The following is a 17028-nucleotide window of genomic DNA, read 5'->3' as shown; positions in this document are numbered from 1 at the left end:
TTTCCAGTTTAATATATCCATATATTGATACTATTTTTTTTGAAAAAGTACACTTTTAGAAACTGACAAATTTCAATAGAATTTAATAGTACCGGTAGAAGCTTTTCAATGTCGGTCAGCTCCCTAGTTTCCTTTTCCATATCAAGATAGATGTAATTGTTGTGCCTACTTTCTACTGTATCCTTTAGTGTTGGTTCTATTATATTCCACAGTGGCAGCATGCATATAACAATAATCTTTGCTGTGGTTTGTGGATCTCTCATTCACAAGTTCTCTAGAAAAGATCCTTTTACACTTCCATTTTTCTTTTTTTTCACACTTTTGTATGCACAAAGGCCCAATTTAATGGATTTTATATACAATGGATCAAATTTGCAATGCATGGTTCTGTCTGTGCATTCATGTTTTTTTCTTCTATGTAACCCTGTGCTACTGATCATCTTCTTCCTCCTGAAGGCAGAGATGGGAGAGAGGAAAAAGATTCTGAATTGTCCTTTAGTGTTTTCTTTGTTCACATGTTCTGCTATCTCCATGCTGTTTTATAAAGGCTAAAGTCTGATACCTTCCATTTATTTCATTTGACTCAAGTAACAATGAAAAAAAAGTATCTTTCTTCTTCTTCCCAATCACACATATTTTCCTGTCATATTTCCATCTCTAGATTTAATGAACATATTGCTTGAACAGCTGTCCCTTTCTTTCAAATGATCTGTTGGATTGTGGTTTCACTTTAGCAAGTTTCAGAATTTGCCTGGATTGACATTTACATTAGAATAAGCTATGTCATAAATTTTGCAATCTAGCAATTTTTATGGTGCTAGAAATTTATTCAGCATGTTTACTGCAAGTATTTTGCATGAAATTGTACATAGATACAGTAAACAGCTAAAATATTCCCATAAAAATTATTCTAAAGTTTAAATATAATACCACCACCAGCAACCCTACTTGCTTACCATCAGGTGGGATTAGGAAGGGAGATTGCATTAAAAATGCTAAATTAGCGAAAGAAAAAAAAGCTGGCTTCTATGTTTGCATGTTCTTTAGTATTGAATATGATTCAGGGTTCTTTCAATTGCATTATTTGATGAATCATTACAATTCCAATAAAAATTTCTACAGTAATCCTTTTAGTATTCCTTCATTTTAGTTTCATCTCAAATAATTAATTTTATAATGAAAGCCCACCACATTTTTGCAGTAATCATTCTTTTGTATGCATTTTGTTTCTTAACAATCATTCCTTGCAGTTTGTCAGTCTACCAAGTATCCATTTACATATTTTTCATTAATGTAATTCCACCCACTTAAGTGGCTCCCTTCATTGAATTATTTTTATGTTGGTCCAGTTATTTTTATATATTCATTGCATCCTGTTTCTACTTGTTCTATAAAAAAATGAATTCATCTTCCAATACATTTTTTTCTTTTGTATTTTTCATTTTTTCTGAAAAAAATACACTTTTTCCTAAATAATTATCTATCCCACATTACAAACTCATTTCTGTAATTCACTAATCCTAATTCTTTTATCATAAACAGTGACATTTATTTATTTATTAAATTTCTACACTACCCACCTCACCTAAGTCCCTCTGGGTGATTTATAACAGCACAATAAAACTAATATAAATACATAAATAAAAGCATATCTTAAAACAGAATTAAAAACAAATTAAAACTTAGAAGTAAATTTAAATCAGGTTAAACATTCAAGGCTAGGATGTTAACAAGCCAACGGGACTGTCTTCAGGTCACCAGCCATTCCCAGGATTGTTGCAACATATTTTATAACCCCCATGCTAATAATACTTGGGAGTTTCCAATTGGCTTCATTGAGTTTTCATTCATTTCATCCTTTTGTCTCATCCAAACCCATCCTTCTATGTCACCTAATGTCATTTTTTCCTCTCCAAATTGAATGTATTCAGAATGTTGCATATTTTTCTAAAACTTAGCTGTTATTCTTTCATTATCATCATGCAGCTATCACACCTCTGTGGATATGTGCTTTTTTATGCAGCCACTGCAACATTCTTTTTCTATTTCCCATAATGCTATATTGATTTTTTTTTTTTTACTTTGTCCAGTAGGCAACTGGAAGTGGGTAACAATTGTAGCAGTAAGAAAAGTGAAAAAAGATAAATTAACATTTGTGTTATTCCACACTAAGGTTTGCTACTTTGTTTCTTGCCTTTGTCCTCCATAATGACAAGGGGAAAAGAGAATGAGTGCATTTTCATTTGGTTTTGCAGAAATATTATAGAAATGTGGGTAAGAGTAACATGGAATGGAGGAAACAAAGTAAGAGAAGTTAAAGTTACTCAGTTGTTGCTGCCATTAGTAAAACCAAAGAAGATGGGAAGGGAGAGGCGTATACAGTGAGAAAAGACATTAATTGCAGTGTATATGCTGGTCTATAACTGTAATAAATATTTGATTTGATGTGTACTTTATTAAAACATTAATAAGGTTACTTTCCTATGTAGCATTTTGAGCCCGATATCTCCTTAGAATCCCCAATGTATTTATGAGCCAATGCAATTGTCTAAAAGCACTCAATGTGCATGTTGTTCAGTTGCTAAGTTGTATTTGACTCTTTGCGGCCCAACAGACCATAGTATCCGAGACTTTGTCCTCCGCTGTCTCTTGGAGTTTGCCCAAGTTCGTGTTCACTGTAGCAATGACATTATCTAACCATTTCATCCTCAGCTATCCCCTTCTCTCTTTGCCATCAATCTTTTCCAACATCAGAGTCTTTTCCAAATGTGCATACTGTATAGTTCCAGAATTTTGTAGTCTTTGCTTTTGGCTAACCTTGACAGCTTATTTACAGATCTCACTATCTCATTATAGTTTAATCAATCTTCTGTGGCAGTCTTGTCATAAGGCACACACTTGTTACTTCTTTTCTAGATAATGCCATACTTCAAATGCTCTCAGCTTGCTTAAGCAATGTTATTTCTTAATATAAGTCAAATTTGCTATTTTGGAACTTGGTTTTAATATAATATGTTAGGTCACAAACTTCATTCAGAACTGAGATTCATAATTTCTTTAAAAGTCAGTTTATGGCCTTATAATAGATGTTTGAAGGCCAATATTATCTTTGTTGTATCAAAGTGACTTGCCGTGTCTTATGGCTTCAAATGAGCTTCTCTCTTTATTTTTTCAGTACAGACTTTGCAGTGAATAAACACTCACTTCCATGTAGTAAAGATAATGGTGACAACGCCATGTCCACTTTCTGTCTTAGTTCTTTTTGGTTATGCTGAATATGTATTTTTCTAAGTATTTAATGATGCTAAAACGCTGCTCTTAGGCTAAACAAATATTACATAACATTATTGAGCTGTGAAGTAGAGGGAGAAAAAGCTTATATTGCAGTTTAAACTGATAAGCTTTATCTAAGAATAGTCCATTTGAGGTATTTTCTGTAAGTAAATTGAATGTTTGCCTTGCTTTTTGTATCAGCTAGTTCAGTGCCATAGCTAAATACTGGGCTAATCTGGTTGATTTAACTGCAACAGATGTCAATGATATATAATCTATAAAATTATTTAAAAACTATTTAAGAAGTTGAACTAAGCCTTAATGTTTGAACATTTTTAAACATGCACATTTCTTAAAAGTATATCTAAATCTCTCTCTCTCTCTCCCTCTCTCCCCCCCTCTCTCTCTCACACACACACACAAAATTAAAAATTAAGAAATATTAAGAGACCAAGAAGAAAACTGCTATTGTTTAGTTGTATTTTTTTAGTTATCTAGCAAGGAGGCACTGATTGAAAGATTGTTGTGTATTAATTGGAAACTTACTATATAGTAAAGTTTTGTTCTATTGGCATACACGATTACTTGTGTCCTATTTTGATAGGAAAAATAAATAAAAATGTCCATGGAGGAACAAATACAGTGCTTAAATGATAATAATTAATGACATTCTATGTGTATGTGAAACTTTCATTAGTATGAAATAATGTAAATGAGCACTGCTCAGAAATATTTTTTATAGGATTTATATTTCATTGTGTGTGTGTGTATATATGAAACTAGGTTTTACTGTAAGATTTAATTAAGAATAGATTTTCATAGGAGTATATTTTAAAGAATTGCATTGATTTAAGATTGTGACCAACTAATACCTGATTTCTCCCCAAATCTGTGTTTTCTCCTTAGTAAAGGAGGTTTGTTGCCTAGCTTGGAAGATTTGCTCTTCTATACTATTGCAGAAGGACAAGAAAAAATACCAGTTCATAAGTTCATCACAGTAAGTTTTTTTAATCCTATTTCTAATAAATTATGTGCTAAGTAAATTAGCCATATATCTTTTTATTTTTGAAAACATACAGGTTTGGTAATGATCAGGTTATGGGAAGATTACTAAAAGTGAGTGTAACAGAAATTTTAAGTTTTAAAGAAGGCTGCATTATCATTTTACTCACATTTACGGAGTGCAGCTATATGTATTTTAAAACAAAACACTGAAAACAAATGTCTGTGAACTGTCTATTGCAGTCTATTGGAAAAGAAGATCAGATGGGAATCAGAACCGATGTTATGTGAATTAGTGTTCAGAAGAAGAAATATCTGTAACTCCTTTTTTATTTTACAGGCTTTAAAATCTACAGGTTTACGAACAGCAGATCCGAGACTGAAAGAATGCATGGATATGTTAAGATTGACACTTCAGACAACATCAGACGGTGTCATGCTAGATAAAGATCTCTTTAAAAAGTAAATGCCTTAATTGATTTGCTACAGCTTATTATAGCATGGAATAATGAGGCTACTATGAAATAATGTAACTGAGCACTGCTCAGAAATACTTTTCAATATGCAATTCCCCAACATCTGATTTCACGGAAAGAGGAAGAGCACAGAGGAGACCAAAAGTATCCATTATGTCAGTAGTTGATGTATTACCTTCAGTAAATAATATATTTGGATACAATACTATTCTTTAGATATCAGAAGCACTTTTATTATCTCTGCAGTGAAAGGCACGGTATTTTCACTCATGTGATAATATTTTTTTCCCACAGATGTGTCCAAAGCAACATTGTGTTATTAACTCAGGCTTTCAGGCGAAAATTTGTCATTCCTGACTTTATGTCATTTGCCTCTCACATTGATGAATTATATGAAAATGCTAAAAAACAGTCAGGAGGGAAGGTAAGTGTCTTATTAAAAATAATTGGTGGCAATATAGAGATGGCCAGCTGCATTTCATGGTTGTTTGTATCCTTCAAATCATCCTGAGATCATGCCACCAATCTTGGTGGAAAGATATAGAATGTTCTCTGTGTGATTTTCATTGATCTGGGTACTGAAGGATGGTTTTAAGTACAAATAGTCTTCACTTACCAAATGCTCATTCAGCTTCTGTTCAAGTTTATGGCAGTACTGAAAAAAGAGAATTACAAATGTTTATTAGAGTTGTTGTCATTCTAATGTCCTGATGGTTATGTGATTGTGATTCGGGCACTTGGCAGCTAATGCATGCAATATCCCATAATCACTCTTTGCTTCTTTCAGAGCTGGCTTCCAAAAGCAAAGTCAATGGGGAAGCCAGCAGGAAGTTGCAAGTCATGTTCAAGTGACATTATGCTTAAGGACCCACAGTGATTCACTTAATAACTGCATCTAGGATTGATGGTGTTAATCAGTACAGTCATGTGGTATTTCACTTCACAACTTTCAGTAAGTGAGGACTATCTGAATAAGTTAGTGATAGACTTCTGTGAGATAAAACATTCCCTATTTTTCACAACCTGCTAGTTCCCCAAAACAAAGGAAAAACAGGTCAAAAATATTCTGTTGTCATCTGTCCAAAGCTTTCTGTAGTATGCAGGCAGGCTAAGAAGTTGCCCAGCCATGAGTTAGGCTACTGCTATTTTCTTTTTTTAAAAAAATACAGTTGGAATGTCCATTTTTAAAAAATGGTAAATTTCCCATTTATATATATTTTATATATTTATAAAGAGGTGATTTGTCAGAGAGTCCCACAAAATGGGTATCAGTACACTTGTACATTTACTTTGTGTTTCCCAGCAATTGATATTAATAAGCATAGATTGAACAGATTTTTGTTTTCCCCAATTTCTTTTCATGTAGCATATGCAAGTGAAAATATATAGTAAGTAAGTTCCATGGTTTTTTTTAAATTGGAAATTTAAATATCTATGCATATCTCCTGTATCTGGGACATCTAAGAAAATGTAGCACAGAGGTATTATTTCCCCTCCCCCCTCAATCATTTTTTGTTGTTTTCCTTATGTATGCATGTTATAATTAAAGCAAATCAAATAGAATATTGGAATATTTAACACAGTAATTTAGTTTTTGTGATGTGTTGGATTTTTAATTCTAACCAGTTAGGGAATGGTATTTTTCCCTTCTATCTGTCATTTCTGGCAGCAAGTATTCTGTCTCTAGAATATTTTTATACTTGCATAAAAGAACTGTCATAATTTTATGTAAGATGCTATCATCTGAAAAAAAAACAGATTACATTAATCATTTGGTATAATACCCTTCTTATTAAAATATTTTTATTATATAGTAATTTTATTAAACTTTGCAAATTACAATAATTAAAAACTAGTGTAAACTAAAAAATAATAAAAAGAAATGGAAGATGCAAAAAAGAAGACAAAGAAAAGAAAAAATAGAAAAGAAAGAAAAAATAGAAAAGAAAGAAAAAATAGAAAAGAAAGAAAAAATAAGAATATAATAAAGAAAAAAATTACTTTCCTATTCATCACAAGTGTAAACCTACGGTAGTAACTTTTTACCTTCTTTTAAAATACAATAAATTGTCTTCTTCCCTTCCCTCCTCTATTGACAAATCCATATAACTTTGTGATTTCAGTCCTTATGTTAGCAAAAGTCCATTAAGATAACAACACATCCATTTTAGTTTAGATCTAATAAATCAATTTTCTATTCTTTCATTTTACTTCTAACAATTTTAGTCCATTCAAATAATGACATAGATCCTGATTTCTTTTTTTTATCCCAGTCACTCTCTGGTTTGTTATTTTTATATCATAATAATATTTAATTATTAAGACATCAGCTAGATTCTTTTCTAAAATCATTTTTAAGTCATTCATGTAGCCTATCATTTTAAAATATACCTTCACATCAATTTCAATTGTGTCAGATAATACACGTTTCTCTTCTATAGCATTTTTAAACACTATCGAGGCAGACACTCTTAAGATTAATTTCTAGTCCATTGTTCAATATGTCCATAGTTAAAATATTTGCTTCATTCCATATTAGTCAAGTTTGATTCTTGTTCTTTAACTAATTAATTCTTTAGTTAGTTTTTTAATTGTTTAATTAAATCCTCCCAATTTCATTTGGTATGCAATTTTTAAAGCCTTATCTTACTATGTTTTTTAAATAATTCAAAATAAAACCAGTATCCCAAGAAAAGGATTCTTTATAATTAATTTCAAAATCCTATTTCAAATTTATATGGACTCTTAGTCTATTTGTAATTTTCAAATCAAAATTTTAAGTATCCTTTTTGCTGTTTATTATAGAAAAATAAAATAAGTCCTTAAATTTATATTTAAAACTTATTTCACTAAGGTTTGAAGGAAATTCACCCATGGCATAAAACCTGATGACCCAAAAGTATCTAATAGCTAGATTTCAAGCAATTTCCAAAAGTGATTAGAAAAGAAATTATGCAAACTTCTGTCTGCATGATAACTCTGCACCTGATAATGCATATTTAGAATGGTTTGGAATTAGCATGCTACATTTTTATGAAGCTATTTTGGACTATTCACATAATGTTAAATATTTTTAAATTATATATAAATTATGCTTTATAAAACATACTAGTTGGGATCAAATATTGACAGTGCCAGTATCTTAACAACATTATGGCTTAGTGTGATGTGTACAGTAAAACTAGTCCTAGAGTGGTACACCCAGTTGGGCTGATAATAGAGACACTAGAGATTTGACCATTGGCAGATTATTCATTTATATATTTATGAAAGAAAAAGTGCAGCTAACCTTGAGTGAATTCTTAAAAATGATTTCTATGAACTTTATCATTTTTCATATAAAGTGAACAAGAACAAAACTATAGTGAACTTATTTTTTGTTTGTTTGTTTGGTAGATCCTGTTTTAAAAAACTGGGATAGTTTGGGGGAGAGGTTAGATAAGTGTTTGTGCCTTTTATTATTTTACTAGCTTTTTACTAGCTGGGTTTCGTGTATTCATTATTTGTAGCTCTACTAATTATTTTATATTGGTCTTGTTTTGTGTAGGTTGCGGACTATATCCCACAACTGGCTAAATTCAGTCCTGACTTATGGGCAGTATCTGTTTGCACAGTCGATGGGCAGAGGTATTGTAGCTTAAATATCTGAATTGGTGAAATAATTTCAGTATTTCAGAAACAGAAGCAGAGACACACTTTGTGGGGTTAAATTACAAATATAAGATAGTTCTGCATAATCCATGATGTATGTTTCTTATGGTACTAGAGAAAAGATAGGATTTTTGGTTCAGCCTTGGGCATTCCAATTTTTAGTAGAAAATAGGATGATGTTCTAGAAGTTGAGAGTTCCTTTTTTGAAGCGATCGTTTTACAACCTCTGTTCCTCAAAACAACATCACTGTTGATAACTTCATTGCAGGCTTTTTGTGCGTTGAATAATCCTAATTTAATTACCTATGCTATGTTACAATGTTAATATAAATTAGAGTTTTATAATCCATTCCTGGGGGTCATGCAAAACTGTTTAACTTTTTGCCATGATCCCCTTCTTGATTTAGTGATATTATAGATATTACTGAATTTTATTGACATGGCCTGTTTCTCCAAGGCTAGAAAGCATAAAGTTACATTTTCACAAGGTAAAATCCAGTTTTGGACAAGAAATGGATTGCTGCAAATAATTATCTTTGGAAAATGTTATTCTAAAACATAGAAGATACAATAGTATTAGAAAGTACTTTATTGTTAATAAAGAGTTGTGACAGATTCCCATGAGCTATGAGAAATGAAAATGTATCTTGTCCACTTAATATTTTTAGATATGACCTGATTCACAGGCTTTAAGCATGTTATCTTGGCTCATCAGAACAGGTCTTGAAAATGAATAGGGCATCAAATATTTGATGTTTAAAGGAGAAATTAAAATAGGAATTAACATGAATCTAATATAAATGCTCAGTGTTGTGCAATTCAACATATATTATGCAATTCTTGAACAACCATTTTGAAACCACAAAGCTTTGTTTCTATAAAGATTTGAAATAGTACAAACTTTTTAGTTTTAGCAGATAATTCATACAATTGGGACAAAGAAATACACTTTTTTCTATGGTTTTAATTATACAAATTGTCATTTGCTTATATTTGATTTTATTTACACAATTTATTTAAAATGTGTTTGATGTTTGCTGCTCCATATAATATTTACATGCGTGCTTAGTAAATATAAACAGCCAACTTCCTCTCTGGATATGGTGCAAGTTGAATTAAACAAGCAAACAAATAAATAACTGGTAACTATTGAAAGCATAATTAGTGGTCACTGAGATTTTCCATGGAATTGTCTGATCTCTCTCATAAAGTAAATACTGTATCTTATGAGAGAAATTTCATACTGTACTGGAATAAATCATATATATATATAAAATATTTTACATTTATTGGCTAAAAGTAAATTACTGTTCAGCTTCATTGAATGACCATAGTTTCTGATAATATGATAAAAAATAATGACAATAATGTTTCTTTCTCTGTACTATGCATACTTCCATTGAATGATGCAAATTCCTTAATCTGTTTACTAACTTTTTATTTTTTTGTTTTGTTTTATTACTGAATGTATACCCTGCCTTTCTGTTTATACCATCCAAATACTTTGGATGTTGAAATATTTCCATATGATAGTTATATTAATTCTTTGAACATTTAGTTTTTGTAGCTATTTAATATTAAGAAGATAACTTATTTATTTCTAAACCTATTTGCTTATGTTTACTCTGAGTATTGCAAGTCTCTCAAATAACTGTTCAAGATTTGCGTAGGGGGTTTTCTTTATTTTTAATATGGTAGAATGTGTTTGTTACCATATAAAAGATGAAGTAGACTCTTAGGTGATCTTTTTTGTATAGTAGTGGTTCATAATAAAATCTTTTCCCAAAGCCTTTTCCTTAAGATATACATTTTTTTTTATTTGTCAGGAAAAGTGTGATGAATGCAATAAATAAAATAGTATTTATTTTACAGGCATTCTATTGGAGATACCAAAGTCCCATTTTGTCTTCAGTCCTGTGTAAAGCCTTTGAAGTATGCTATTGCTGTTAATGATCTTGGCACTGATTATGTACACAGATATGTTGGTAAAGAACCTAGTGGATTAAGATTCAACAAACTGTTCCTCAATGAAGATGGTAAGTTATGTATGCAATTATCATTTTGTAATATGTTATCTACTGAAATAGATTTGTGTGACAGAGAAGGTTAGTAGGTTTGGACACAGAGGTGGTATTCAGCAGATTGTGACCAGTTCTGGAGAACCTGTAGCGGAAATTTTGAGTAGTTCCGAGAACTGGCAAATACCACCTCTGACTGGAGATTTTACAGTATCCTTCCCTGCCACGCCCACCAAGCCACGCCCACAGAACCAGTAGTAAAAAAATTTGAATCCCACCACTGTCTGGACATCACACATTAAACTATTATTTTGTGCCTTACAAGTCAATGTTAACTTCTGGTCATTACCAGGACAAGTCTCTGCAGTTTTCTTGGTGAAATTTCAGAAGTGGTTTGCCGTTGCCTGCTAACTAGGGCTGAAAGAGATTGATCGGCCCAAGATCACCTGATTGGTTTTGCCAAAAGTGGGACTAAACTTCACAGTCTCTTGGTTTCTAGTCTGGTATCTTATCCAAATATCTCTGGTATCTTTACACCTTAAGAAGAATTTAACAAATTGAAACAGGTTCAGGAAGAACCATAAAGGATAATTGTGGGACTAAAAAAAAAGTCCTATAAAAAAAATTGAAGCAATGGGGAATGCTTAACAATTAGCAGAGAAGGCTTGAGGAAGTGACAACATTTTAAAATAGCTGGAAGGATGCTGCGCAAAAGAAGGTCAAAGACACATTGTAACCTGAACATGGCTACAGGTTATAGGAGGGCAGATTCTGACTGAATGCTAGAAAAAATATTGAATAGTAAGAACAGTTACTGAGCAGGTACTAGTGGAATCTAAAATCCAGAGAAGTAGTCAGTTCTCCTTTGCTGGATGTGTTCAGCTAGAAGCTAAATGTATTTCTATCAGAAATGTTTAACATAAATTCCAGAACCCACCAAGGGTTTGGACTCGGTGGCCTAAATGGTCCATTTCAGTTCTCATTCAGATTAATTGGTTACAGTTTTGACAACACAGTATTTCAAAAGATGGATGGGGAATGTGTTTTCTTCCTTTCCTGATGACTTTTTCTTTTTTGTGTGAGAGAGTTTTCCTGTAGCTTGAAATATGGGATGTATAGATTTAATTGAACATAGTAAATATTCATGAATTAGCTTCCAAAGATATCCATTATTGTAAAAAGAATCTGACACTTCTTCTTTTTTTTTTTGTAACACTGTATATATTCTTGGCAGATATTTGCTAGTTCTATTTTTTTTCCTTTACCCCATACCTATTTTAAGGGTATCATTAGCTGTTGAATATAAAGAAGTTCTCCAAGTTCCAAACCATTAGCTTCATATAACTAACTAAGCTTTTGAAAGCTAGGATACAGTGACACCCTTGGCAAGATTCCATGTGTGCAAAGGTTTGCAGTCTGTTCCAAAAGACATATGCCTCAAATGTTATGTCTAAAAATTACTGCCATATGCTAGCTCATAATTTCATTTGGACTAGCATGCATACGCTTTTATTGACCAATGTTAAATAAAATATACTGGTATTTCTATATCAAAATGTCACCTTAGTTTTCAAAATACCGATCAAGAGCACAATCTTGAAAGCAGCTGAAATACAATTTCCCCGCAATCGAAAACCTTTTAGATATTTTTAAACCCTTTGATATTTTTTTTCAAACATCCTAGAACCCATTTTGTATGTGCTCTCATCTTAACTGCTGATTACCAGCATTTTTATAGGAAAACTAGAAAACAGTAAGTTTTGTACTTGATATTGTGTTCTAGGTCAATAGGAACTGTTTTTTGCATACAGAATCGTGACTAATTGGTACAATAAAACCCCTTCACATTATACCTTAACTGTTCCTCAGCAGACATTCCCTAGTTGACTGGGTAGAGACAGGCAGAAACAATTGGGAGAACTATTAATTCCCAAGATACCCTCAGCCACATATACCAATGCAGATAATCAGAGTTGGAAGGGACCTTGTAGGTCATCTAGTCCAACTCCCCGCCCAAGCAGGAGACCCTACACCATTTCTGACAAATGGCAGTCCAATCTCTTCTTGAAAGTCACAAGTGATGGCGCTCCCACAACTTCCGAGGGCAAGCTGTTCCATTGGTTGATTATTCTCACTGTTAGAACGTTTCTCCTTATTTCCAGGTTAAATCTCTCCTTGTTCACTTTCCATCCATTATTCCTTGTCTGGCCTACAGGCACTTTAGAAAATAGCTTAACCCCTTTCTCCCTGTGGCAGCCCCTCAAATATTGGAAGACCGCTATCATGTCTCCCTTGGTCCTTCTCTTTACTAGACTAGCCAAGCCCAGTTTCTGCAACCGTTTGTTGTATGTTTTAGCCTCCGGTCCCCTAATCATCCTGGTTGCTCTTCTCTGTACTTTTTCTAGAGTCTCAATATCTTTTTTATAATGTGGTGACCAAAATTGGATGCAGTACTCTAGCTGTGGTCTTACTAAGGCTTTATAGAGTGGTATTAGTACTTCCCTTGATCTTGAATGTATATAAGTAGTGATAGCACTTTGGATTACATTTGGAAATCTACTGGTCACCAGTGCAGTTCCTGCAGCAGAGTTCTGATGTGGCAGTTCTATGACTAACAAGTGAGTGTTCATGCCACTGCATTCTACAGAGGAATTATTGAGTCAGTCATCAGTACCTGTATAACTGTCTGGTTTGGTTCTGCAAACCAACAAGACAGACACGGATTCAGAGAGTAATTAGGACTGCAGAAAAAACAATGACTACCAATCTGCCTTCAATCGAGGACCTGTATACTGCACGAGTCAAAAACGAGGACTGTGAAAATATCTACAGACTCCTCACATCCTGAACATAAACTGTTTCAACTCCTACCCTCAAAACAACACTATAGAGCACTGCTCACCAGAACAACTAGACACAAGAACAGATTTTTTTCTGAACGCCATCACTCTGCTAAACAAATAATTCTCTCAACACTGTCCAACTATTTACAAAGTCTGCATTACTATTACTGTTAATCTTCTCATCATTCCTTATCACCTATCCCTTCCCACTTGTGACTATAACTGTAACTTTGTAGTTTGTATCCTTACGATTTATATTGACTGTTTCCTAGTATGATTTGATTGCTTATTGTACCCTATGTACCCTATTGTACCCTATGACTATTAAGTGTTATACCTTGTGATTCTTGACTCAATGTATCTTTTCTTTTATGTACACTGAGACCATATGCGCCAACAAAAATTCCTTGTGTGTCCAATCACACTTGGCCAATATAGAATTCTATTCTATTCTATTCTATTCTATTCTATTCTATTCTATTCTATTCTATTCTATTCTATTCTATTCTATCCTATCCTATCCTATCCTATCCTATTCCATCCCATCCCATCCCATCCCATCCCATCCCATCCCATTCTGGGTGAGCTGCCATTTCCAGGTGGTCGTCAAGAGTAGACTCATGAAGAGCATATTGTAGTAATCTAATCAAAAGTTAGCAGGGGTATCTTGTACTGTGTAGTTGGCACACCAGCCAACGTTACACAAAAGTCCTGGCGATGACCATCATCTGCTCTTTCTGAGGGAGCACAGCTTCTACAAAAGCCAGAGACAGTACAGATGGCTTCTTATTCAACAGCCTTCCCACCTTATTTGGACTGATTTATCTTTTGTGTAAAAGATAAATCAGAAAATCTATTGAGTTTTCAAACCGCAAATTTTCATTGTTGATTTCAGATGATGAATAGCAATAGCACTTAGACTTCTATACCACTTTACAGTGCTTTACAGCCCTCTCTAAGCAGTTTACACTGTCAGTATATAACCCCCAACAATCTGGGTCCTCACGCTAATAGAAATTTGATGGTCAGAATTGCCAGACTCTCTGGTTTCATCTTTTAAATGAGGCTATAGAGGCCTGACCATATGTGTTTTCATAATCACATGGAAGTGCCTAATGTAATGGAGAAAAAAAAATGCAGATATTTATTTGTTTAAAGGTGAAGCATTATTAAATTGAAGTGTATCTGTAAGAAAATGTATATCTGGGGAGTAAAAAAAAAAAACTTAGTAAAATATGGGATAGTATGTGGCGATGATTTAGGTTAGTGACCCCAAACCTTTGGGGCACCAGGGACTGGTTCTGCAGAGAGAGGCTTTTCTGTGGAATGGAGTTGGTGTGGTTTCATGTACTACTGCATCCCGCAGATAGGGCTTCATTTGTTTGTGTGGTCTGGATTCTGGCATGCTGTGGACCAGTGCCGGTCCACAGACCAGGGGTTGGGAACCCCTGATTTAGGTTACCTTTACCATGACCTGAGTTTAATAACAATCTCTCTTATTTTAACCAAATGACAAAATTAAAAGGATAAAAATGTATGATTTGGAAATATTTATCAAATCCTGAATTGGATTGAAATTGTCCAACTAATCATTATGAACAATTATAGTTGCTATTTCATTTTGGGATTGAATATATAGTAATATAAATGATAGAATAAAACTGAAGGATGATGTAAAGAATAGGCAGAAGTTCATGTGATATTGAAAATCAGGTTAGTATTAAAAGGCAAAGAAAGAAAATATCAGGATTCATCATCTTAATTAGATGGAATACATGGCATCAGCTTACTATGAGAAAGATAGCTGTGAATAGTATGACTAATTTGTGTAGAAGCTTTGTTTATTTCATTTATTGGAAGATACATTTCTGTGATTAGATCCTTTTTTATTATTTTACAGACAAACCTCATAATCCTATGGTGAATGCTGGAGCAATTGTGATCACCTCTTTGATCAAGGTAAAATATGTACAGTGAATATTTCTGACAGTTGCACTGTAAATAGTTTATAAGAAATTATAAGCAGAATTAGATTACATATAGACACGGGAATTTTTCCTGTATTGCTTCTTGCAGACCATAGAAGCATGTAGTCATTAACACTTGTGTGCTTCTGAAATTGTTTTCAGTGCTTGTTTTTCAGCTGCCTGTTGCTCCCCAAATTCAAAAAGGAGTTTTGGGATACGGAGCAAGATAATGTTTAAGGGGGAATGTTGCTGGTATGTTTCTCTTTCTCTTTCCCCACCTCCTTCCCTTTTAGTTTGAAACACTTTAAGAAAATCCCAAGCTGCTTTTGAAACTGGGTTTGATAAAAGTTTCTTTCTTTGAAAAAATGAATATAAATATATCTTACTAGATTGTGGAATGAAATATTTTGATGTGAAAATATTATATTAGACAAACTTGGGAATTTTTAAATAAAGAACACTGCTCACTTGATAAAGTTACAAATTGAATCTTTTAGAAATTTTAATATGGAGTTTCGTGTTTTGGTAAATTTATTTTATAAATGAGTTAGAGTTATGCTTCCATTGAAAGAACTATTTTTTCATAAAATAATTCATTTTATATTTCAATTTATACACTCATGAGATATAAAGTTAAATCCCTTGGCGCTTCTTTAATATTAAATATTGTTACTTTTAGAAGTAATAATTCTTTTCCTTAGAAAAAAATATTTTTAAAACATTTGGCTTAATAATTAACAGTGTAGTATTTTTAGACAGATTAATTAAAGAATATATACTTTGAATTGCAGGTTATTGTTAATCTTTAAAAGTGTGTGTGTGTGTATGTGTATATATATATATATGTGTGTGTGTGTGTGTGTGTGTGTGTGTATGTATATATATATATATGATATCTCAGAAAGAGTTTTAAAGAACATTGTCCCTTCTCCTTAATTTTGTAATAGAGAAATCAAAATGGAGATTTTAAATATTTGATTATATCATATCCTTATAGCTTTAATTATGAAAGGCTATTTTATTTTTGGCTCGTGGTTTTCTGCTTCTGTGTAAAAAATTCCTGCTTTAAACATTTATCTTTAATAGCTGTAGGTGAAGGAAAATGGCCTTAAATTCGACAGGTAAATTTATTCATGCTTATTTTTTTTTCCTGGAGGTTTAAATAACTTAAAATTCAGCTTGGCAGTAAGATTTTAAAATAAGTGGTAGGTAGTTCATCAGACAGTTCAGTGCATTTCTTGTTCTCACAATAGCCTTTTATATAGTAACCCAATATCGTATGAAGTGCACACATGTTTGGAAATTCATTTTATTAAAATTAATGAATTGCCAATCAAATACATACTTTATTGGCAGGAAAAATCCACTTTAGGTTTCAGGCCATTAGAGTATATTGCAGTTTTTCTTTGTACTGCATGTAGTCGTAATATAAAAACACAGCAACAGGGTTACAAGTCAGTGCATTGAAACTTTGCATGTAGTCTCTGCATGTCTAGCAGACATAAACCTCCATATTGCATCATTATTTGTTTATAGTGATTGTAAGACATTTATGTGTTCCATCTTCTGGGAAGCTATTTTATAAAGTAGTTTTATGAATTGGAAAATTCAAGAAATTATATTAAAATTAAAGTTTCTAATCTTTCCCTTAAGTTTATTTAAATCTTACTCTCATAAATTAGATATATTTTGAAGTGCTGTAAAGTGTGTGACATTTTAACAGCCTTACAAAGTTATAGAACCTAGTTGTCCATTTTCATAGAAAACACTTTTGTAAATATTCTCTTTTTAATTAATT

At 32.6% G+C, this 17028-nt stretch overlaps 1 protein-coding gene across 2 annotated transcripts in view; it reads left to right on the top strand.

Annotated features, from left to right (window-relative positions):
- The window catches only part of GLS (glutaminase), a 75091-nt gene that overhangs the window by 9425 nt on the left and 48638 nt on the right, over window positions 1-17028 (top strand). For both annotated transcript variants that reach the window (XM_026696889.2, XM_026696890.2), the window contains exons 2-7: window positions 4180-4270; window positions 4616-4737; window positions 5046-5175; window positions 8299-8378; window positions 10275-10438; window positions 15164-15222. In XM_026696889.2, the coding sequence (XP_026552674.1) occupies window positions 4180-4270; window positions 4616-4737; window positions 5046-5175; window positions 8299-8378; window positions 10275-10438; window positions 15164-15222 (646 nt within the window). The remainder of the gene's footprint in view (window positions 1-4179; window positions 4271-4615; window positions 4738-5045; window positions 5176-8298; window positions 8379-10274; window positions 10439-15163; window positions 15223-17028) is intronic.

The sequence above is a fragment of the Pseudonaja textilis genome, chromosome 1 (assembly GCF_049901715.1).
Source record: "Pseudonaja textilis isolate UNSWEBS1 chromosome 1, rPseTex1.2, whole genome shotgun sequence".
NCBI lineage: Eukaryota > Metazoa > Chordata > Lepidosauria > Squamata > Elapidae > Pseudonaja > Pseudonaja textilis.
The sequence above is the reverse complement of the archived record's forward strand: the minus strand, read 5'-3'. Positions and strand labels throughout refer to the sequence as shown.